Source organism: Canis lupus, chromosome 2 (genome assembly GCF_011100685.1).
Source record: "Canis lupus familiaris isolate Mischka breed German Shepherd chromosome 2, alternate assembly UU_Cfam_GSD_1.0, whole genome shotgun sequence".
NCBI classification, from domain to species: Eukaryota; Metazoa; Chordata; class Mammalia; order Carnivora; family Canidae; genus Canis; species Canis lupus.
In genome coordinates this window covers 49,557,943-49,584,194 of record NC_049223.1, presented here as the reverse complement: position 1 = coordinate 49,584,194, position 26,252 = coordinate 49,557,943, and the positions used below count along the sequence as shown (strand labels likewise).

General features: G+C 35.8%; 1 protein-coding gene across 2 annotated transcripts in view; it reads right to left on the bottom strand.

Moving 5' to 3' along the window:
• Positions 1 to 1,250: 1,250 nt before the first annotated feature.
• The window catches only part of RNF180 (ring finger protein 180), a 184,672-nt gene continuing 159,670 nt past the window's right edge, over positions 1,251 to 26,252 (bottom strand). Inside the window, exons 7-8 of one of the 2 annotated variants that reach the window (XM_038530707.1) lie at positions 20,842 to 20,878; positions 2,157 to 2,269 (exon numbers count right to left, since the gene is read on the bottom strand). In XM_038530707.1, coding sequence (XP_038386635.1) covers positions 20,868 to 20,878 — 11 coding nt within the window. In that variant the 3' untranslated portion in view covers positions 2,157 to 2,269; positions 20,842 to 20,867. Of the gene's footprint in view, positions 2,270 to 20,841; positions 20,879 to 26,252 lie in introns of both variants that reach the window. The other variant, XM_038530706.1, reaches the window with a different exon arrangement.

Here is a 26,252-nt window from a genome sequence, read left to right as displayed (position 1 = left end):
TTAAAAGGTATTTATTTTATTTATTTAAGGGTATTATCTCTATTGGTAGTTTGTGGATACAGATCTATAGACTGATGTTATCACTGAGCTAATACATTCATATTGGAAATGAAATTTGTTTTTTTGAGAAATCTATATTATACTAGTAACTTTGCTTCATGTATAACCTATAATTGACTTTTATTTTTATTTATTTATATTTAATTCGCTGAGATCAAGACCAGAGCTGAGTTCAAGAGTTGGATGCTTAACTGACTGAGCCATTCAGGCACCCCTATAATCAACTCTTAAATTTAGGAATGAATGAAAGCATAGTTGATAGAGATGAAAGCCAGGTGTTGGTTGGAAATGGTTGCAGTTCATTTTAAAGTTCTTAAAATATTGCCCCTCTATATGTGTTTTGCTAATTTTTCAGTCGTGACATGTATTACTTCCACTTTGAGCAATAAACTGGTTACTATAAACACCAATTTTTATTTCCGTAAGGGAACATTGAGCTTTGTCAAAAACATCATTTTACCAATGATATTAGTTATATGTCACTAGATTATAAGCATAATTTATTTTGATATGTGAGCAAAAATTGACGTTTATAAACTGTGGTTTTCTGCTTTCTATCTTTGATAGTGTCTAATGTACACCACTTTCTTTCACAGATATAATTTTAAACACAATAATAACAGTGTAAGAATAAAAACCTGTATTATTCTATCATATTTCTTGGAATATCACGTACCATCAGATAGGTGCTTTTATTGAAATACAATTAGTAGTAATAAGGCTACATTTGGATGTCTCCTAGCCTGAACTCTTGAAGCCTCATCGGTCGCAATTTGTTTGGATGGTGCTATTTTTAGTGTGGTAGGCATATTTTAGCTTGTGTCAAAATACGCTTACTGCATTATCAGATATATGACGACACAGGGTAGGAATGTTGGATTAGTAGTTCATAATCAACACTTTGCTCATAGCTTACACAAAGACCACCTTCGTGATGGAAATAAAGAAGCTCACTTTTTTTTGCGCTTGAGTTCTCTCACTTCTGAAACTGGGATACTTGTGTTGTTTCTTTTACAGGAATAATTCAGATTTCCTTTTTTTTTTTTTCAATTAAGGGAAAACCAATTCCAAGGCTTATAATACTATAATAATAAGTAAAAAGAAATGCCAGCTTCCTTCTATATATATCTATAAAGCCTATTTCCAACAATTCCTTATTCTAGATCTTAAATTATATAATAACAAAGAAAAAAATTTAAAAGCCACTCTTTATTGCACATTTACAATATATTTGACAATCTCTGTGTTAAACAAATCACTAAATTAGTTACATTTTGGGCATGCATTGCTCTTTTGAACTACTGAAAATCAGCAAGTTTTTATTTCTTCAGGTGAGTAATCCTGCAAATAATGTATTTCTCTATTGGTGGGGATCGGTCTCAAGTTTTTTGCATTTACTATTCTGTTCATATAATAATTAAAAATGTTGCACTAATGCTATTATTAGGTCTGTATAAAGAATAGCCTGCTTTCTTCATAATAGAACAGGAAAGAAGTTGAGATAATTGGAAACCAAAACTGAATACACCCTGCTAGATTAGTTCCCAGAAAATGAAATTTATCTGTAATGCACATAATTTGCCTAAGAATAAGTGGTGATTGACTAATTATTTTTCAGCAAAGATACCATCTACCCAGATTATCATTTCATTCTGTATTTTTACTACTTTTAAGTGGAGGAAAAGCCTCAGTCTTTACAATTTCAGTACAAAAGTGGTATCATAACATTAGAGGCCATAAATCCTAAACCAGGAGGAATTGTGAAATTAATTATGAAATTAATACTGCATTGTTGCTAAGTGCTAGACAGACCAGCTCCTGAATAAACTTTAGTTTGTTACATGAAAAACATTAATAAATAAGTCCGTTATTCTCATACTTTCTATAAACACCAACAGTTTATATAATGCACCATTATAAAAACTTCAAAGCACATTTTATAAAGGTTTAATTGTAATTGTTATCTACATCATTTGTGATTGTTCAACTGTAGTAAGGTATGAAAATTCCTAAAACGGAAAGAAAAAATAGCAAAGAAAGCAGAACACAATGAATCCAATGACCCAGTTCACTGAATAAATATAGATGATCACCATATCCATGTCAAACCACCATCCACGGCTATCATCCTCAAAGTGCAGATAATCCATCCTATGTGCACCGTGTGGGAACTGCCTTCTTGTAACAGGAGCTGCATGTCTGTGGAAACCTAGAAAGATGCATGAACATATTATTTTAAAGCTCAGTGAATTAAGATACGTGCTCAAAAAGGAAGCTGCATTATGAACATTGGTACCATGAACCGAGCGTATCTTGATGTCACTGAGTGGTATGTTGTATTCCTGAGAGTTTTTTTCAATGATAACAAACTGTCAGAAGTCTCCTAGTTATGGGTTTCAAGGGCAGGAGCAGTAAAATTAACATAAAGTATGGGATATAGAGTCAGGAGACTATTTTTGTTCTGTCAGTTTCTTGGGCAAGTTATTGGATCTCTGGGTCTCTGATCGCTCATCGATGCCATCTGAATAATCACATTCGATCCTTACAAATTTTTAAATTATTTTCACATGAGAGCAATTTCTAAATTTAAACTTGATTCAGGTTGTATTGTCACAACTGCTTTTTTTTCTTTTTAACTTCTGATCACCAACTTAACCTTTTATCTCATTCCTTGAGAATTTGTTATTTGAGCAAAGTTCTATGAGAAAAATGTCCTCTCGTTTTTAGCATTGAGTAAACTGCATAGACAAAATGGTACACCTTTGAAGAAATTTACTTCTAATCTTTATAGATATTAAAGCATGGGCCTACTTGAGATTGGCGCATAAAAAGCAAATCTCAAAAGTAAAGTGATAATGTAGCAACACCCTTGAAAAAAATGCATGGGATTATTAGGGTGAATGTGGAATATTAGGGTAAGTAGAGATGCTGCCAATGGACTTTTGCAATGGACATAATTCTATTCCCAGTCTGATAATGATTCAGGTCTCCCTAGTTTTCACATACAGAAATAGTTTGTTCTCTGTTATATTCCATCACTTTGTGTATGAATTGGCTCTAGCTGATTTTTCATGCTCTTGACTGCTTTGCAGGGGATGTCAAGAGAGGCATGAGCTCTAAAACCAAAGCACTGCTTAAGAACATAGGGGAAGGAGAAGACCTTTCCAAGAACATGAGAGTACTGAAAGTGCCAATTAATATTTCATTAAAAGGTGGTTTTTTTTTTTTATAAAAACAAAAACAAAAAGCCCTCTTCGCATAGTAAAAGTCACTTCAGTGGTTGAAAGGAAATGAAGAAATGCAACCAGTCAGCCATTTCATTGGATTCCAAGTGCCAGCAAATCATAAGACCAACCAACCAACCATTGAACAAAAAAAGTACAAACATACCAAAAATCCCCTACTGTATCCTTTCGCCACCCAGGGCTCTGAAACTGAACTATGTGTACTACACAAGCCAAATGGAGCTGATGAGAGGTTTTTGATAAGGGGACTAATTATATCAGGAATTAAATGTAGTCAAGTAGTATTTAATAATGATAGGTGTGAGTTTGTGTCTCAGAGTATGTACTTGACAGTGCTTTTATGTTTTGGTACCAGAAAAACCACTGGCCTCAGCTAAGGGATTACATCAACTATACAGATAAAGGAATATCTAGTGGAAACACGACCATGGGATTCTTTCCAGGCAGTTGGTGGCTCTCTGAACTCAGTTTTTAGCTGAGGTATAAGAGCTGCCTTACTGAGTAAGGAAAGGAATACTCAGGGGGACTCTACAAAGGGTGCAACAGATCTTTACTGGGGGTGGGGTCCTAAATGCAGAGCATTTCTGGAAACCATAGAGCTGCCAAGACAGTCCAAGTGCTGAGTCCTGATTTTAGCTGATCAGGCCAAATGGCCATTTGCACTGCTTTGTGCTTATTTTGTGGAATTTTTTTTGTCCCTATGGTGAAGGTAGTCACCAGTCAGTGCCTGAGGGTGAATATCACCAAGACTGGACACAGCCTACAAGTCCCAAAGAGGATGTCCTGTAGACATTAGGATCCTGGTTCCTAATTCCCAGGCCAGGGTGACCAGAGGGTGATAGGAATATTTTGTGGGACCCTGGTGGTTGTACAGTTGGGTGAGGATATCCTTGCAGATCAAAGCCCCTGGGGCTTCACCCTAAAATGCTACTATTAACAACCTCCTAGCCATAGTTCCCCCAGCTTCCACTTGGACACCTTCTCTGACAGATTATTTTCTAGAGTGGTAGCTACTGTTTGTACAGAAGCTAGTGCGCCCTGCTAGCTAGCAGATATGTATGGCACAGTCCACCCATTGACAGTACAGGTTCCTGGACTTGAGACTCCTCTGGGGCAGCTGGCCTTGGACTCCAGTGTGGCTGCAGCCCCACACGCAGCTCTATGTACTGTGTGCAGAAGTGCCACCCCGAGGGTACAAAGGCCTTCCAAACACTCTGACACAGCCTACCTCCCGCCTTATTAAGGGAGCCATTCTTCCACATGGCTTCTCTAGACAAAGCTAAATCCCATTTGTCCTGAGGCCAACCTGGCTAGACATGTTTCGGACATTATAGCCCTCTATTTTCAGGCAGTGAAGTAAACCCTTCCACTCTCTCTCTACAGAAGCCATTGGTAGATTTATACATATAACAATCTGGAGGGACAGAGTAGGGCAGGAGACACATGGAGGGAATTTAGGACTAGATATATATATACCTACAGAGAGATAGAGACGATAGACCTATGGAGGTGAGTGTAAATAGAGATGGAGATACAGATGTATTTGTGTATATATATCTCACTGGCAAATATGGAATTTTTTTTCTTCCTTGTAAACTGTGAACACATATGCTTTGAAAACATACATACATGTGGACCTTAAGTGAGGAAATCCAAAATCTCTCATCTCCCAGGGTGCCTGCCCAGAAGTGAGCCGGCTGATATTTTGAAGCAGAATATATATATATATATATATATAGGCATCCACCTTGAAAAAAAGTGATAATTCTTTTATGACTAATGGATATATTTCTAAGAAATATTACATCTCCTTGTGAAATACTGTTCTTTTGCTTTGTAATAAGTACATGTTTGTTATTTAGAGCTTGAGTATAAGCTTGCCCAATGGCAACCTCTTTTTGTTGGCTGACCAATATATAGTTTCAAAGGTTTCTAAAAATAATCAATTTTCAAAGGACTGATAATCTGGTCATAATCTTTGGTTTTGGCTTGATAATGCCCACTTTAAGTACTTTTGTGCTTATTAGTGTTAGTGAGGGGGTACAATACAATAAACAATGGGAAAGCTATAATTTTGGTAGCTGCTAGTAACTCTGGTGATAAAGGTTCTGTGAGGCTCAAGCTTGAGGCAGATTCTGGTTCATCTATTGTAATAATAGAATATTATTAATTCTATTATTAATAATAGAATATTAAATATTAGGCTCTAAGATCAGGCTGCTTATTTTGATGGCAGGATGGTAGTCACTCACTTGGGTAGTATGGTTCCTTAAGGTCAAACTTCTTTGAACAAGGACAATTCTAGATGATTGTTTATGTATTTTATATTTTAAAATAAAAGTTATACATATTTAAGGGATAAAACATTATAAATATATATATATATTTATATATATATATATTAGTTATAGTCAAGTTAATATATCCATTTCTCCACATAATTACCCTTTTGTTGTTGTGAGAGCACCTAAAATCTCTTGGCAGATTTCCAGTATCTCTTTTCAGGTGTACGGTCTGCAAATATTTTGTCCTCATATGTAGGTTGCCTTTTCGTATGGAGAAGCTTTTTAGTTTGAAATAATCTCACTAAATGTTTATTTTTTACCTTCTTGCTTGAGTTGTGGTCATATCCAAAAAATTGTTATCAAAGCTGAATGTCAGGGAATTTACCCTCAGTGTTTTCTGGCAGACTTCTATGGTTCTTAAATCTATTTTGCATAGATTTTTGTGTATAGTACAAGATAGGGGCCAGTTTCATTCCTTTGTTGCATATGGCAATGCAGTTTTCCCAGGAGCATTTATTAAAGAGACCATTGTTTCCTCATTGTGTATTCTTGGCACCCTTACTGAAAGTAAGTTGATGGTATATGTGTCTGTTTTTATGCCAGGACCATGTTGTTTTGATTACTACAGGTTTGCAATATAATCTGAAATCAGGAAATGTGATGCCTTTGTTTTTTGTCTCAAGATTCCTTTGCTGTTTGGGGTCCTTTGTGTCCATGTGAATTTTAGGATTGTTTTTTCTATTTTTGTAAAAATGCCATTGGTGTTTTAATAGGGATTATGTTGAATCTTTTATTGCTTTGGGTAGTATGGACATCTTATTAATTTTTGTAGTCAATGAAAATGCAATAGCTTTCCAATAGTTGTCTTTTTCAATTACTTTCATCAGTATTTTATAATTCTCAGTCTTTGTAAATTATATTTACTTGTATTATGTAGATTTAAAACATGAAATTAAAAAGGATGAGATAAAGGGGAAATGATATTTTAGAAGAAATTAGAGGGCCATACTTCAAATAGGTTTTTAATAATTTAAATTGTTTTTGGCTGACTTCCTATCACATTTTATTTTTTAATTATTAATTTTTATAGCTTACATAATGTTTACACTAGGATGATGTTTCTTCCCTTCTTTTTTTTTTGTTTGCCTTATTAGTATTCTCTCTCATGTGATTTCTTTACAGAATATTTAAGTCTCTTGTGTACTTTGTGCTGCTAGTTTATCTAAAACTAGAGAGTATAATGTAAAATCCATTTAACTGAGCATATGCCAACTTTCACATATTGTAACACATACAAAACACACAAATGAAGTCAGCCCTTCTATGTTATTAGACTCCCAGTTTTCCTCAGCCAAAATTGTGTGCCCTCATAACATGTAAGAATGCCACTGTTAGTCTTCACTCAATATTAGTAAAGCTTAGATAAACAGAATATACTTTTTTATGTTCTTTTCTCACATTCCAGTAGATTGCTTTGTATCCAACTTGGGGGTGTTCTTTTTTGGGGACTGTATTAAGGGGATTTCAATCCCAATAGCTTAAGATGATCGAAGCACCAAGTGCTTATTTTAAGAGAAAAAAAAGGCCTTTCTGTTGGTGTAGGAGAGAAGTGGGAAGAGTTTTTGTCACTTTCAAAAATTAACTTTACACATAAACACAAATATTCCCAAAATAGTTGATACTCCTTTTCAAATCTTCTTCACAAATCACAAATAGTGGCTGGAGAAAAGGTAACCTTGTTATTGGAAATTAGTATTATATAAAAAAGTGATTTTTCTGACCTAAAGGATTATTTATAAACCTTAGATTTTTCAGATTCAAGTTTCAGTTGCTTGGGTCAAAGGAATAATGGTATTGATGGAATAGCCATAGAAAAAAGTCGAGCAAAAGAAAAAAGAAAGAAAAAAAGTAGAGCTAAGAGAAGAAGGAATGGCACAAAAGATAAAGCATTATGAGTAGCAAGATCATATATGCTGGTTTCCTCAGGACAATCTCAGTTTACCTTTGTTAGCCTGGTATAATGACTAGTAGTGCCCTTCTAATTCTAAAAGTCTCCTCATTCTTGCTTATTTTCAGCTTTGAACACCAGAAAGTGATGGTGACCCAGGATGGCTCAGGCAACAAGTTTTTATAGGTAAGGTGGATAATGATCATTGCTTGTTTAATATTTATTAATTTTTTTTCTTTTGTGAGAGAGAGAGGGAGAGTGGAGTGTGGGGGGCGGTCAGAGGAAGAGAGAAAATCTTAAGCATGATCCATGCCCAGGGTGGATCCTCAGCTGCTTAACCAACTGAGCTACCCAGGTGGCTTAATTTTTTTCTAAGTGGGGAGTTAGTAGGTTTTTGTAACAATTTTGGAATTTCTAAAGCTATAAATTGGATGGGATGATTGCAATTTCTTAATCAAAATCTGACAAAAGGAAAATCACCTCTTAGATACTTTACTTGGTAAGTATTAGATAACTGACATGAGGAAAATTGCCAGAATACTAACCAGTGATTAATTCTAGTAATCGGTGACTGATTCCACTGTAAAATGATCACACTGAAAGGATCTAATTCATTGGGCTATCCTGAGGATTAGATGAATTAACACATACAAAGCACAGGCCTGGTCCATTATAAAGATTCAGTGAATGTTAGAGTTTTCTTCTTATATTATCATTAGTATTGTTGTTAATATGAGGAAGAAGCTACCTTTTCTTGCCAGAGCTTGTTCTTTGTATTATGTCTATATTTTCTGAACAAATCAATGAGTTGACCATTGATGATTCAAACAAAATGGTTTCTAAATGTTTATTTAAAGTGTGAGTTGATTTCTTCAAGGCAGTGGCTAGCTTTAAGTAGATGGTCAGGGTATCAGATACTGAATCTATGAGATCTATTCAATATTTACAGAGAATATATTTACTATCTGTTAGTGGCTGAGGATTTAAAGATATTCTAAGACATAGAATTTCTTGAAACAGGAACGGAGTCTGGAACAATATTTCTCAATGTTTTTTAAAAAATTAGCAACCCCATAAGGGGAAAATAAGGTAAATTTGAGTATTCTAATCAATAAATGAACTTAAACCTGGTTTCTTCCTAATGAGAAAAAATAAATAGGAAGGAATAAGATTTTGTCAGGTAGAGTTAAGCTTTTGAGGGCCACAAACCAACATACTATCTAGGATTTTTGGTGGCTCCCCAAACCAATCTTTGCCCTCATTTAAAACGCATGGCCTGGGAGATAGTATGCCTAAAACTATCATAATAGTCGATGTATATATTATAATATGGGCAACTACTTTATTCCAAGAGAATTTGGATTGGAATTAATGGAATGAAAGCTTCTGCACCAGGAATTCACTTTCATATGGACTTAACCTCAACCTACTATGGATGACAAACTAATAATAATTAGTCTGGCATTCAGATATGGTTTAAAAAGTATCTAATAATATTATAATATTAGTACCTTCTAACTATGCTATTTTAAAGTAAAGAACACAGTAAAGGGCAGCCCGGGTGGCTCAGCAGGTTTAGCACCAACTTCAGCCCAGGGTGTGATCCTGGAGACCCAGGATCGAGTCCCACGTCAGGCTCCCTGCATGGAACCTGCTTCTCTCTGCCTCTCTCTCTCTCTCTCTTCTCTCTCTCTCTCTCTCTGTGTCTCTCATAAATAAATAAAACATTTTAAAAAAGAACACAATAAAAACAAACTTCATACTCTTTTTTCCCCCAACATATTATGGTGGGGGAAAAAAAAGCACAGTGCAGGGAAAATCATTCTCATCAAGAGATCGGAAAATTTGGATTCTGTGCCAATATTAAACATAACCATTTGGTCAGTCAAAATAGTTTCTCTGTATCTTGCAAGATGTTCATATGGTTTTCTTCTTTAATCTGCTAATGTGGTGGATTCGCACAGATTTTTAAAAATGTTGGATAATTAAAATCTATTGAAGTGATGGATCAAAGTGATAGATTTTCCAATATTTTACCAAGCCTTCATACCTAGAATAAATTCCATGTGTTCATGATACTCGTTCTCATATACTGATGAATTCAGCTTTATAAATTTTACATGGAATTTTTATTCCTATGTTTGTAAGGAAGATTGGTGTATAATTTTCTGTTTAATGTTATTTTTTCCCTGGTTCACCATGATTTTATTGGCTTTATAAAATATGTTGGCAAATAGGTGACAGTTCTACATGGGTATCTGCATATCTTGCAAACAAAAGTAATGACTGCCTCTGTTCTGTACTATTTTTTTTGAAAGATATTCTTATAGCACATAGTCTTAGTAGGCATGATGTCCCCTTCTGGGAAGGTTTGATTGTAGCCTTAGAACATAGTATATTTAAAGCTGTTATAAAAGAATGAATTTGGGGACCTGGATGGCTCAGATGTTGAGCATCTGACTCTTGATTTCAGCTCAGGTCACGATCTCACTGTCATGAGATCAAGGCCTGCATTGGGCTCTGGGATGAGTATGTAGACTGGTTAGGATATTCTTTCTCTCTCTTGTCCCCACCCCCCACTTGTGTGCTCTCTCTCTCTCTAAAAAATAATAACAATAAAATATAATTGAATTTTATAAGCTCAGAGCTCTCCATGTAACATACCCCACTGTGTGTAGATATCACCTGGCCTATCTGTAACATCCTATGAGAAAGGCTCAGGTATCTATCACCAACTGGGCTGTTTTGGCTATTGCTCTAAGTAACAGACTGTCCTTTGTTTCTGGTCCAGGAAAATCTTACACTTTTTGCAAGCATCCAGGAAAGTGGAAGACTAATTTGTTAGCTTGCAAATAGGGTAAATCTCAGACCCTGTCCTTTTTACTCTCTGACACAATATGCATAAAATTAAAATCCCTTATGCTTTGCTAAATCTAGCCTGTAAAACTATTTGAGCCTGTTGTCTTTTTAGATATGGGGGTAAATTTTTAAATACCAACAACTATTTATGTTGTATCAATTTCTTTATTAATTGCTGGTCTATTCATGTTTTATAAGTTTTTCCTTGAGTTGATTTTGGAATTTTTATACATTATTCATTCTATGAAGATTTTCAAACACATTGGACTAAAACTTGCATAATTGTGGTACATTTAGGGCTCTGCACAAATGATCTGATCTCCTGATTTATTTTGCACTTCCCTGTCCCTTAGAAATTTAAGCATGGCCATGAGACTTAACCTATGAAAATGATTGTTTGAAGAAAATATTGTCCGTTGCTTCTGGGTATAGCATTTATCAATTTGAGAGGCTATAGTAGTCTTTTTTCATCTTCCTCAGTAACCACCAATATACCAGACAGAGATTGCTCAGTCAGCTTCAGTCATAAAGCTTACGACAATGTGGAGCAGAGTACTCAGGAGTCAAAGGAAAATTATTTTAACATTACTTTGTGATTCTCAATCAGAATTCACAGTGATCTATATAACTATTAAAGGAAAGGGTGATAACTCCAAAAGTTGAATCTGACTTGTTTTTTCTTTTTTTTCTTTTTTCTTCATACAGGGAAGTGCTCTTGGAGAAATTTCATTGTGTGAAATTATAGTGAGAAAGGACTGTGAAGAAAATCTCCAAGTCACCATCAGGTTGAGAAAGGATATAAAGAAGAACCAGCATTTTAGAATCTCAAACAGGTACTTCTGCCACTTTATAAAATCTAATTTATAGAAACTATTTTACTTCAGAAGGATTTTTCTCATATCCTAGAAGATAAAGGCTCTCAATCCCTGCACCCTCCATATGGTTCAATTTTATGTTCACCATCAAAGACCATAAAGTAAGTTCCTATTTTTTTTAAAGATTTTATTTATTTATTCATGAGAGACACACAGAGAGGGAGAGAGAGAGAGGCAGAGACACAGGCAGACAGAGAAGCAGGCTCCATGCAGGGAGCCCAACGTGGGACTCAATCCCAGGACTCCAGGATCACACCCTGGGCCGAAGGCAGGCGCTAAACCTCTGAGCCACCCAGGGATCCCCAGGTTCCATTATTTTGAAGACTCTTTCAGAGCCATAAAGATTGTGAACAATTATCTCATACATTTTTTTCAATTGTAGCAACTTTCAGAGTGCTTATACTGGGTACTAAATGTGTTTGTTGAATGGATGGATGAGTGAGTGCCTGTATATAAGGAAAGATATTAGAAATATAATGAATAATTAGCCTTTGAGGATGTCTCAAATCAGGCCTCCCAAATATATTTTTAGCAGGAATGGATTATTATTATGAATGTATTTAAGATGCATTTTGTAGTTCTTAAGAAAAAATATTCTTTAGAGGTTAGCTTAGAGAACTTTGAAGTTTGTATTAAAAGGGAAAGAACTCTCAGTCATATGCTAAGCACTGGATAAAACCCTCAGGTATATCATTGAGCAAGATGGACATACTTACTATCTGCATGCTCAGGGCTTTAAAATGTGGTGGAATGAACAACAATGATAGAATACTATTAGTTGATTCTTATTTTACAGTCATGGCAGTAAGCATACAATTTATCAACATTTTATAAATAAGGGAATTCTGACTAAGGGAGGTAAAGTAACTTGTATTAATATTTGAACCTAGTTCCTTCTCTCTCACCAGGGGATGGTTTGATTCCCAGTTCTGCTAGTTGAACACTAGGTGATCCTGAGAAAGTTACTTCACCTTTCTTACTCAGTTTCTGGAGATGATGAATGAGGATAATAAGATACCTTCCAGCCTTACCCATCCTACATCTTACATGTAGCTAGATGCTTTAAAAAAAAAAAAGGAGGCATGTGATATCCTTCATGTGTGATGGGACAGACAAAAGGTTGAAGCATGGTATTTTATTGCTGTCTTTTTCATATTACATAAGACATTTATAGTGCCAAGTTGATTGATATAAGTAGGCCTTAGCAGAGGTGGAGTGATATTTTTACAGTCAAAAGTAGGTATAGAGTCACCCTGTTAATAGACTTGAAAAGCTAATACAAAATGGATTTTAAATGTCATCTTTATCTCCTGTATTTTTAGGATACCAGAATCAATTGTATAAATCCTGCAAAATTAATTTTTTCTAATGAATATGTTAAAATATGTGTGGATTACTTATAATTCTGTAACATCAGTTTAATTTTCAATATATAGTTGACCCATGAACAACATGGATTTGAGCTGTGCAGGCTCACTTAGAAGTGGATTTTTTTAAAAGATTTATTATTTGAGAGAGAGGGAGGGAGAGAGAGAACAGGGGGAGAGGCAGAGGGAGAGGGAAAGAATTTTAAGCAGACTCCCTGCTGAGCATGGAGCCTGATGTATGTAGGGCTTGATCTCATGACCCTGATCATGACCTGAGCTGCAATTAAGAGTTGGATGCTTAACCCACTGACCCACGCAGGTGCCCCACAAGTGGATTTATTTTTCAATGAATATATATACAGTAATGTAAATGTATTTTTTTTTTTTAATTTTTTTTAAATGTATTTTCTTTTCCCTATGATTTTCTTAACATTTTCTCTTGCTTTCTTTATAGTAAAAATACAGTAGATAATACATATACAAAATATGTGTTAATAGACTGTACCTTATCAGCAAGCCTTCTGCTCAACAGTTGGTTTTTAGTAATCTTGGAGGAGTCAAAATTTAAGTATATATTTTCAACTATGTGGGGATGTTGGCAACCTTAACATCTGTGTTGTTCATGGGTCAACTGTAGTTTATAAAGTTATCAGACAAAATCATAAAAATTTATAATGTTTTGTTTTTGTTAATCAAATACCATGGTTTTTAAAAAGAAATGGTTTTCTTAAAAAATTTTTTTTTTTATCCTGGCAAAAAATACACAGCACAAAATTTGCCATTTTGGCCATTTTTTTAGTATACAATTCAATCGCATTAAAGTTGTGCCACCATCATCACAAAGAGAAACTCCGTAGCCATCAAAGAATAACTTCTCTATTTCCCACTCTTCTCAGTACCTGATAACCTCTAATCTACTTTCTGTTTCAATGAATTTTTCTACGTATCTCATATGAGTGAGATCATAAATTCATTTCTTTTCATGGCTAAATAATATTCCATTTATGTATGTACCACATTTATTTATTCATTGATTTGTATGGATACTTGGATTACTTCCATTTTTTGACTATGATGAATAATGCTGCAGTAAACAGTAGGCTACAAGTATCTCTTTGAATCCCTGTTTTCAGTTCTTTTGGATATATATTCAGGGGCAGATCTGCAAAATCATGGGAGTTCTAGATTTAGCATTTGAGAAAACTCCAAAGTGTTTTTGCAGTGGGATGCATCATTTTACATCCTTACCAGCAATTTTTGAGGATTCCTACTTTACCACAATTCTTGTCAACACGTTTTGTGCTCTGTTAAATTTTTTTTATTGTAGCTATTCTAATAGGTGTGATCTCATTATGGTTATCATTTGCATTCATTCCCTTAGTGACTAATGATGTGGAACTTCTTTTAATATACTTATGGCTATTTGTATAGTTTTGGAGAAATGTCTACTCAAGTCTGCAGCCCATTTTTAATTCAGTTGTCTTCTTATTGAGTTCTTGATATATTTTAGGTATTAACCTCTTATGAAATATGATTTGTAAATATTTTCTATTATGTAGGCTGCATTTAATGAAGTTCAACTAATTTTTTAGTGTTCGTGCTTTTGGTGTCATATCTAAGAATCCAGTGATCATGAAGATTTACCCCTATATTTTCTTCTAAGAGTTCTATGGTTTACTGTCAGAATGGCTAAACTTAACAACACAAGAAACAACAGGTGCTGGTGAAAATGCAGAGAAATGGGAACTCTCTTGCCCTGTTGGTGCGGATGCAAACCTGGGCAGCCACTCTGGAGGACAGTATGGAGGGAGAACAGAATAGAGGTTCCTCAAAAAGTTAAAAATAGGACTACCCTATGATCCAGCAATTGGACTACTAGGTATTTACCCAAAGGATACAAAAATACTGATTCAAAGCAGCACATGCACCTCAATGTTTATAGCAGCAATTCCCACAATAGCCAAACTATGGAAAGAGCCTATATGCCCATTGACAGATGAATGGATAGAGAAGATGTGGATGGATAAAGAAAACATTATATATAAAATGTTTCCATTATATATATATATATTCCATTATATATATTATATATATAATGGAAAATTAGCAATCAAAAAGAATCAAGTCTTGCCATTTGCAATGACATAGATGGAGCTAGAATGTATTATGTTAAGCAGAATAAGTCAGAGAAAGACAAATACCATATGATCTCACCCATATTTGGAATTTAAGAAAGAAAACAGTTGAACATATGGGAATGGGGAAAACAAAGGGAAGAGAGAATAAACTGAGGGTTGATAGTGGTGGGTGGGGGATGGGCTAGATGGGTAATGGGTATTAAAGAGGGTGTTGTGATGAGACTGGGTGTTGTAAGTGATAAATCACTGGATTTTCTTCCCGAAACCAACACTGCACGTATGTTAAGTATAATTTAATTAAGAACGATGAACTAGTAACCTCATTATTTTTTGTTCTTTGTGAACTCTTAGGACATACCACATAAGCAATGTAGAATAAAATAACTTGAAAGCATAATATGTATTACTGAGTGAACTCAAAATTTCTAATCATTTAGTCAGTCTCTTTCAATTCTGTTTGGTATATTTTGGGAAATTATCCTTATAGTCTTTCATCTTCCCAGACCAGAAACAAGTAATGAGAGAAAAAGCAGTCCCTGTGCTATATGTTATTGTTTTCTCTCTTTTGTATTTTAGGAAAAAGGTTATTTAAATGTGATAATGAAAAAATAATGGGATAGAAGCTAAATGTTTTCAGATGATCAGATTCTACTATAAAATCTCCCTTTATATATAACCTTGTATTGTATCTAGTATACCTATAAAATATATTCTGCTATTTCAATACCAGTACAGTTGTGAAGTTTTTCTGTTTTAAGTATCTCAAGCTGCTCTGGTTAACTGTAACACAAGCCTAATGCTCGTAAGGTAAAAATTTGAAGTTTTAATCTGTTCAGGCATTTGAAAGTTCTCAATGGTAAATTATAAATCTGGAAACATGAAAATGTTTTCACATTATCCTTAACATTAAATTACATAAAATTAACATAATTTTAATGAGCTCATACTTTAGTAGCTGTCAAAATTTGTTGGTATACATCTCATTTCATATTCATCTATTTTAAGCCATAATAAGTCCTTTTACTTCATGTGCACTGCAAAAATAAAAGACACAGCTACACCTATGGTACAGTAAATCATAGCAATATTTGTGCCAGAGGGTAAGAGCTGGAACTTCCAAATGTATCTTCAGATTATTAGCATACTCTTCATGTCCCCTGAAACAAATTGGGACTTCCTTAGATACTTGTTACTTTTTATTTCTTTTTTAGAATTTGTTTGCTCTTTTGAGACTACCTTGATAGCCAATTCAATCCAATTTCCTCTTTTGACAGATACATTTTTTTACATTTTTTATATTTTACATATATAAAGTACAGATAAACAAATACTTAGTGCTTTGGATACAATATGGAAGTACTAAACCATTTCATGGCCTCCCCAAACGTCACAGCATTTTTCTTAAGGAAGTGTTCTCAAAATACTGGGCTACACTCTTATTTGTGCAATTACTTGCAGATTTCTTAAATTTGCAGTATAGTTTCAGTGAAGTTTTGTATATACTATCCAAAACAAATGGACAACTGCCATGCACTATTAAACTATTACTACACTGTGCCAGAGTTCATTTCATTTCAGTAAAACAAACACCATCTCTGTTATTTATAGCATTGCATTCCATCTAATTAATCTACTCTTCATAATATTATGAATATGTTACTTCCCGGAAGTCAGAAAATTAAATAAAAGGAACTTTTTAGGTATCTTCCCATTCCGAATCCACAATTCTGTACTGCTATATAGCTACAAGTCCTAGTAGCTTCTAGAGTAACGTACCTCAACTTTGGTACTTTGCACATTGGAATCTCTAGGGGATCTTTAAATACTGATGTTTGATTCATCTCCAGAGATTCTGATTTAATTGATCTGGGATATGGCCAGGGCACCAGGCTTCATTTAAGGTCACAGTGTGAAATAACAGAAATTGACTCCTAGAAACTTTTGCTTCAAAAAACAAAATAAAACTTTAGCTCTTTTCTTCCTTCATCCAAAAAAAAATTATTTTTCATCTGTCAAAGTCAGTTGAGGACCTGGAAATTTTCTGAGATGAGAAGTTCTGTTTCATAATAATGGTCTTATTATGTAGTTGCTCTATTTTAGGAAGCCCAATTCCTGAAATTCTGGATTAAGATTATGAATACTGATGATTATCTCTCTCGGAAGTTCTTTATCTTTTTATTAGTATGATCAAGCTAAATGCTCACCTGACTGATTAGAATGAGTATGAGTAGACTACATTTTACTTTCTGGGATAGTGTATAGGATACATAATGTAAACCAAATTCCCTAGAAGCTGGTTATGTCACTTTGAAAACAGTATTTTTACTATGCAAATTAAAAAAATTTTATTTTAGACTAACAAAAATCCTGAAGATTTATATATACTTATATGAGGAAATGCAAACTGTTTATAATTTGTTCTGTTTTGCATCTGTCATGACAGGTGGTATGAATGCTTTTGGTTGGATATGCCCTATTTTAAACAGAAATTCTAGTTTTCAAATCTTTCACATCTGAGCACTAAGTGTAATTTCATTAAGAAATCATTGAGAATATAGATTCCAGCTCTTCAATCCATCTATAAAATATTTTATTTAAATGAGCACTTCCATGTTACTTTATTTTTCTCTTGTAATAATATTAAGGTTATTATGGTGCTTTCTAATAAAGTTATGTGTGGAGGCATAAGTATCCAAGAGGCATGAAATACTCCTGTGGATAATTATCTTTCTCATTGTAGAGATTGTCCTAAGGGTCAAGTAGCCACACCTGTACGTCTAAGCTCTATTTATCATGAAAAGAAACAAGATATGGAATGACTATATACATTCACTTATGCTGTGCACTGCAGAATTCCAGAAAGCACCCTTCTAAAACACAGCTATAGAAAAGGTGCGTCCTGGTGTTTTGAACTGTGGCATTCCTGGCTTCAAAGTCCTGACTGCTTTTACAAGACTCTAGGAGGTAAACTCAGGTAGATAATCCTCTGTGAATCCTCTGTGAATCCCTTCAGGGGGTACAAACTGAGGAAAAGTAAGCTATGCCATGTAAACTATATTATCTAGATTCTGATGAACGGATCACTAACTAAACGAGATATAAAACACTGCTTCATTAATACAATCACCAGGTAATTTCATCAATCTGGGGTTATAGTAGACTGGTTTAAAGAATGGGGGCAGCCCGGGTGGCTCAGGGGTTTAGTGCCGCCTTCAGCCCAGGGCATGATCCTGTAGTCCCGGGATCGAGTCTCAATTCGGGCTCCCTGCATGGAGCCTGCTTCTCCCTTGCCTGTGTCTCTGCCTCTCTCTCTCTCTGTGTCCCTCATGAATACATAAATAAAGTCTTAAAAAAAAAAAAAAGAATAATTGGCTGCTTGCTTCTTCCTCTGGTCTTCAATTTGGGATCTGTATGTAGAGTGAGAAGCAGAACTAAGGCGACAGACTGAACTCTCAGTTTACTTCATCAGCTCAGTTGCACGGATGAAGTAGATAGAACTCAGAGAAGTATAGCAGATTTGTATCACTCAACCTATGAAAGGTAGACAGAATAAGAATAGTGGATTGGCTGAGAAAGGTCCTTGTTGGTTTCAGAGATAGAATGCAAGGGCACCCCTTGTATTTGAGTTCAGAAAGTAGAAGCAGGAGGAAAACAAGGTGCCAGCCCAAGGCCATGACTGTGAACAGAGGCTTGAGCCTCTAATAACATAGGACTCAGTGACTGACAATTCCCAGTCTTTTTTTTTTTTTGTAACTTCCATTTTTTATTGACATTGTCTACTCTTTTACCTATGTTGCCCATCTTTTTCTCTTTTCATTAGCATTTGTTTAAATAGTTATTTTATTTATATTTTTAATTTTTTTTTATTTTTTATAATTTTTAAAGTTATTTTAAAGTCCTATCTGATAACTCCAACATCTAGATCACTGAGGATCTTCTATTTTCTGCTTCTTCTCTTGCTTATTGATCACATTTTCCTAACCTTCTCTTATCTGATAATTTTGTATTGTATCAATGATTCATGCAGATTGAAGTAGATATTATTTCCTCCCAAGATGGTTGACCCTTTCTTTTGTCAGGCAGAGAGGGTGAGAGGCTGATCACCTGAACCCAATAATTAATAAGCTGAGGTAGAGGTGAAGTTAGATTGCAGCTTTCACTAGACTCAATCTACCTCTGATTTCAAATGGCTTAAGGATGTGGCCTATCCTGTGTTTTTTGCACTCCTTTAATGGGACGTTATCTCCTAAGCTCATGGATTTCACTGTGGGACCACAGGAAATTTGTACTATTGTTTTCCAGGCCTTGATCTCTTGAACATGGTTCTTTGGGTTTTTAGTTAAGAGTTTTGTAAATGTTAAGAGGTTGTAAATGGAACTCTATCCTTTCATCCTACAAAGTTTAAAATAAGGGAAATGTCAGATTTCTGCAGAAGATGATGGAGTAGGAGGATCCTAAGCTCGCCTCATCCCACAAATGCAACTAGCTAACACCCACATTAGTGTAAATAACTCAGAAAATGACCTGAGGACTGGCAGCACAGGCTCTCCACAGCTAAATGTAAAGAAGAGGCCACATCAAAGAAGGTAGGAAGGGTGGAGACATGGTAGAAAGCTAAGTAGACCCATGGGGCTGTCTGTAGGAGGGATGGATGCTGCAGACTCGGAGAGTGAAGAGAAACAGATCCTCACACCAGATACCCCAGATATGGGGAACCTGTATTGGGAGAACAAATCCCTACAAAATTTTGCTTTGAAAACCAGAGGGGCATAATTTTGTGAATTTTTATAACCCGTGGTGGTTTAACACCTGGGACTTTAAAAATCAGTGGGCTCAGCTCTTGGAGATTGGGAGGGCTAGAGGAAAATGAATCCTCACCCTTAAAGAGACAGCAAAACAAACAACCCCACTGAGATACAGCATAGAAGCAGCAGTTTGAAAAACACGTGGGGTGTATGTGAAGGAGGTTTGTTTACTAAACTCAGAGAAGGTGGTGGAGGGGCAGGGATCTTTGGGAAACTTCTCCAAGAACAAAAGACCTGGTAGGTGCTGTTTCCCTTCCCCAGCCTAGATACACTGACACATTTGGGAACCCCACAATGCCAACATTCTCCACCTACCTTACTTACAGGGTGGCCCGCTGCTATGCATGTGTGCAGATCCACCCCCTCCAACCCAGCTGGCCTCAGCAGGAGGTCTGGGCAACTGCAGGTTCCCTCCTATAGCAAACTATGCTGGGACTGTATACCCTTCCCCGCCCTCTCCTGGAGATTTTCCCCCTCCAGCCTTGCCAGAGGAGTTTGCTAAAGCAACTCCAAATCCTGTCCCACAACAGACATGCACAAACCTCATTAACAGCATAGGCCCCATCCCTGTGTTCTCCTGAGGATTTGCCTCCTTTCATACTCCCATGGCCAGAGCACATCCAGGGCACATCTACAAACCTGGAAGTAAGAAAGCAGCCCTGCCAGAAGCCAGCACTACTCCAGTGACTCCTGCCATGAGGAAAAGGGAAGACAACCACACATACCAGTTTGTGGCTCCAGCAGGGGGTTGGGGACAGACATCTGGTCAGATTGCAGGTCCCACCAACCAATGGAAGCTTCTTAGAGGACAATACAAGGAAAGCACTCTGCAGTTGGGTGCTACCCTATCTCTGGTAAACATGTGCTCTGACTCAGCTAAAGCCCAAAGTGGCCACCAGATTAGCTCACTAACAACACAAGGATCAAACACTGCCCAAAACAGGCAAAGAGAACTATTGCACATGAAAGGCAATGGCTCCTGACCCACAACACTGGGACACACCCAACACACACAGGAGACACTGCACTGTAGGACACTGTAGGACTTCTTCTCCATAAGACCACTACTTATAAGAGCAGAAGTTGTAGTTGACTTTCCTAACACACACACAAAAAACAAATACAGATAATTAAAGTGAGAAGGCAGAGGAATATGTTGGAAATGAACGAACAGGACAAAACCATAGCAACAGAACTAAATAAAACAGAGATGCGTAATATGTCCGAGAATTTAAAGTAATGGTCATAAAGATACTCACTGGACTAAAGACAAGAGTGGAGAATGTCAATGAGGCCCTAAGTAAAAAGAGAACAAAAAAGAACCAATCAGAGATGAAGAACTCAATAATTGAAATTAAAAACATACTAGATAAAATAGTGGATTAGAGGAAGCAGCAGAATGGCTAAGTGACCTCAAGGAAGAATAAAGGAAAGAAATCAAGCTGAATAGGAGACAACAACAACAAAAATAGCATAGGGAACACAGTGTATCATCAAACATAATAACATTCACATTATAGCGATCTCCTAAGGAGAAGAGAGAGAAAAGGGGGCAGAAAATTCATCTGAAGACATGAATCTAGCGAAATAAACAGAAATTAACCCATGAAGTTCTACATCGGGACACATAGTAATTAAAGTAGCAATAAGTAGTGATCAGGAGAGATTCTTAAAGCAGCAAGAGAAAATACAATAGTTACATATAAGGGAAAGCCCAGAAGACACAGAGAAATTTTTCAGCAGAAACTCTCCAAGCCAAAAGAGAGTGGCATGATAAATTCAAAATTCTGAAAGAAAAAAAACCCTGCAAACAAGAATACTCTATATAGCAAAGCTATGATTCAAAATATAAGGAGAGGGGGATCCCTGGGTGGCTCAGCGGTTTGGCACCTCCCTTTGGCCCAGGGCGCAATCCTGGGGTCCCGGGATCGAGTCCCACGTCAGGCTCCCTGCATGGAGCCTGCTTCTTCCTCCTCCTGTGTCTCTGCCTCTCTCTCTCTCTCTATGTCTAAAATAAATAAATAAATAAATAAATAAATAAATAAATAAATAAATAAATAAATAAATAAATCTTTTTAAAAAACCCACCAAAATATAAGGAGAGAGATGAAGAGTTTCCCAAAGAAAAGTTAAAGGAATTTATCACCACTAGTAGAAAGGAAAGACCATAAAAGTAGGAGTAAGAAGAGTAGGAAGCAGAAAAACACTAAAATTAAATGTATTTTAAAAAATCAGTCAAGGGAGACACAAAATAAAAAGATGTAGAGTATGACACCATATACCTAGAATGTGGGAGAGAAGTAAAGAATGAGTTCAAACTTAAGTGACCATCAACTTAATAATGTTATATAGAAACTTAATGGTAACCATAAAAGAAAAACCAATAATAGACACAAAAAATAAAGAAAAAGGAATCCAAGTATATCACTAAAGAAAACCACCAAACCCGGAGAGAAGAGATATACATGGAGTCAAATGAAAATGAAAGTCTTTGGGATTCAGCCAAAATTGTTCTAAGAGGGAAGCTTATAGCAATACAGGCCTTCCACAAAAACAGTACAGAGGATAAAAACCATATGATCATTTTAAGAGATGCAGAAAAAGCATTTGACAAATTACAACATCCATTCATGAGAGAAACCCTTAACAAACTAGGTTTAGAGGGAACATACCTCGACATAATAAATCCCTTGTATGAAAAACCCACAGCTAACATCATACTCAATGGTGAAAAACGGAGAACTTTTTCCCTATGATCAGGAACAAGACAAGGATTTCCATCCTAAATATTTCTATTCAAAATAGTACTGGGAATTGGAAAAAGTCTCTTCAACAAATGGTGTTAGGGAAAATGGACCACTCTCCTACACCATACACAAAAATAAATTCAAAATGGATGAAAGACCTAACTGTGAGATCAAATCATAAAAATGCTAGAAGTTTCTCTGACATGGCCATGGCAACATTTTTCTGGATATGTCTTCTCAGGCAAGGAAAACAAAAGCAAAAATTAACTACTTGGACCACATCAAAATAAAAAGCTTCTGCATAGGGGATCCCTGGGTGGCTCGAAGGTTTAGTGCCTGCCTTCGACCCAGGGCATGATCCTGGAATCCCGGGATTGAGTCCTGCTTCGGGCTCCCTGCATGGAGCCTGCTTCTCCCTCTGCCTGTGTCTCTGCCTCTCTTTCTCAGTCTGTGTCTCTCATGAATAAATAAATAAAATCTTAAAAAAAAAGTTTCTGCATAGCCAAGGAAATTGTTAACAAAACTAAAAAACATATTGAATGGGGGACGCTATTTGCAAATGACATCTGATAAGAGGTTAGTATCTAAAATATATAAAGAACTGATACAACTCAACACCCACAATACAAACAATCCAATTTAAAAATGGGCAGAAGACACTTTTCCAAAGAAGACATATAAAAGATGTTATGGCTAACAGACAGATGAAAGATGCTCAACATCACTCATCATTAGGGAAATGCAAATCAAAAACACAATAAGATATCACTTCACCTGTCAGAATGGCTTCAATCAAAAACAAGGAAAAAAGTGCTGGCAAGGATGTGGAGAATAAAGAACCTTTGCGCACCATTACTGGGAATGCAAATTGCAGTAGCCACTGTGGAAAACACTATGGAGGTTCCTCAAAAAATTAGAAATAAAATTACAATTTGATCCACTGATTCTACTACCGGTATATGCACCCCTATGTTTATTATTACCCCTAGATTTATTACAGAATTATGTAAGCAACCCAAGTGGCCACTGATAGATGAGTGGATAAAGATGTGACACATATATCTACAATGGAATATTACTCAGCCATAAAAAGAATGAAATCTTGCCATTTCCAACAACATAGATGGAACTAGAGAGTGTAAAACTAAGTGAAATAAGACAGAAAAGGAAAAATACCATATGATATCACTCATATAATTCATTAAGAATCAAAAACAAACGAAAAAGTGACAAAGCAAAAAACACACTTCTAACTATAGGGAACAAACTGATAGTTACCAAAGGGGAGGTGGGATGGGGTGGATGGAATAGGTGAAGGGGATCAAGAGTATACTTACTATGATGAGCACTGAATATTTGAGAGTATTGTAGAATTACCATATTGTTTACCTAAAACTAACACTGTATATTAACTATACTGAAATTAAGATGAAATGAAATTAAAATTAAGGGAAATTTCCTAAGGAGAATTCTTACTATATATTTATGGTAGGCCCCTTTCTATACTATAACTTGATTCTTCAACTCTGTAAGACTCAGGAAATAGCTTTTGGGGGCCAACTACTTAGTCCTTGGTACTGCCACAGCTCTTAGCAAATGTCTCATGGGGAAAATCTGCCATATGTTTGGACAGTTTTTCCAATCTGGCATGCCAGTCCATATGGTTATTGAAACTTCTGCTCATTTCTCTTACTCCTAGTAGAGTCCTCTGCCTATTGCAAGACTGATCCTGAGATAATCCCCAGACTTAGTAAATACTCCCAATGAAGCAAAGAGCCAGCAATATGAACTTTCCTGGAAGGCTTTCCCCACAATGGAATTTTAATTCAATTAGCCTTTTTAAAATTCTATAGCTCTCTGATTTATTAATATGATTTTTGTAATTTATCATCCCCCCAAGATAGTACCATTGATATTGATTACTCTTATAATTAATTATACTTTAATATATCTTATTATATCTTCTATATCCCAGAAGAAGAAATCTCTACTGCTGTTATTACCAGAAATAATAAGCTTGACTTATTATTTCTGCTATTTTTCAGGGTTCTTGGCTATTTTCTCATTTTTGTGCTCTGAATCAGGTGCCATGAACCCCCCCCCCCCCTTTTTTTTGCTGGTGATCAAATGAGATTGTTATTCTTCCAATGCTAAACCAAGAGAGAACAGCCCTGCATTCCATTTTGTCACTATATCTCAAATATATAATAGGTCTACAATACAGTGGAGGTCTACTAAAATCTTTCACATTTCCTGATCATTTGGGATAAAAGGTGCAATACAATATAAACAATATTTGTGTTGCACAGCTATTGCACAGACCCAGAATCACCGTCAGGGTACCTTTACTCTCCCTATCTCTGTCATCACTCAAAAGAGTATACCACATGCCATGATCAGAGAATAGGTTAAAGTCATCACTAAGTCTCCCAGTGATGGATTAAGTTTTCTACTACTTCTCTTAAGGTCCACCTCCTTAATCTTAATTTTTTATTCCAAAATTGACCACAATTTCCCAGAATGATTCATAACCAATACGTGTACTTCTCATTGCCCCAACAAAGTCACCATAGAGTGGTCAGACATTAGAACACTTGAAAACTGCTGAAATCTTTTTTTTTTTTTAATTAAATGACACCATTTGTTAGACATTGACAGTCCATTTGAATTGAGCTGTGCAGAGTTTCTTCACTTTCTTTCTAGCCTTTCTCAATCAGAGGTTCAAAAAACCCAGTGTCTGTCCAGTACCAGAATCATCTTTATTATGTTTCAACAGTTTAACTTTGTGTAGTTTATTGTGCAGGGTAGTTAGGGAAAGCAGTGGTATTAGGGAAAGCAATTAAAATTGTCAGCTCAGGGCCAAGGTCAGATGCAGCCACCCTCTCTTACCATGAGAATCTGTCTCTAGTGCTAATTTCAGATGCCTGGTGGTCAGTGGGTGGGTTTTAAATTTATGTGCATATGCATACATTTATGTTATATATCCAAGTGTTTGTAAATGAAGGTAGTATTTTTTTCCAACATCCAACTTCATATGGAATTAATAAAGCAATTTCTATACAAGCAAAACAATAAAGTGGATGACATTTGTGTGAGTATGTGTGCATATTGAGAGAAAGAGTGAGAATGAAAGTGCTGGTAGTTTTTAAAATAAGAGCTATGGAATGGTGATGGTTGAACAAAATGTATGATCTATATTACAATTCATTTGGATCATAACTCATTTCTTAAAACAGAAAAGATTTCTAATTTTGAATCCAATGCCTAACCAAACTATTCTGCCTTAGAGACCATGGATTCAGTGACCCAACACCAGAATAACACTGGGTCATGCGAAAAGGGATGGAAATTTTCTAAATAAATGTGAGCTAACAGTTTACACCTTTTATCGGGTACTAGTTGAAGACATGACTCTGTCAATTTTAGTCCTTTCCCCTTGGAAACTGCTTTTTCTAGACATTTCATCCTCAGTTTATTAGTATCCAGTTTCCAATTGGCATGGTTTCCAGTCTTCTTACTATCTCTGAAACAGGAGACTATCTCTGAAACTATCTCTGAAACTTACTTATCTCTGAAATAAGAACAAAAGCAACCTAGAAACCAGGTTCCATAAGGAATGTGAATACTTCGCCTGTGGAATGAAGACTTGCAAAGGACATCAAATGTGTCTTTGTATATTATAAGAACAGTCACATGAAGCAAGATTAAGACATACCTGAACCAATAAAAGAAAACTGTGAGAAGGGAGATTTTATTCAAAACAGAAATTTGCCTGATAGAGTTGTTAAAATGTACAAACTTGCTTTTTCAGGTAGTGAGCTCCCTGACATTGCATGTGATAAGAAAAACATAGAAGTCTGTCACTGAGTGTGATTGTTGATGCTATTTGTGTACTGTTTGGAGCAGTTATGTATCCTCTCTAG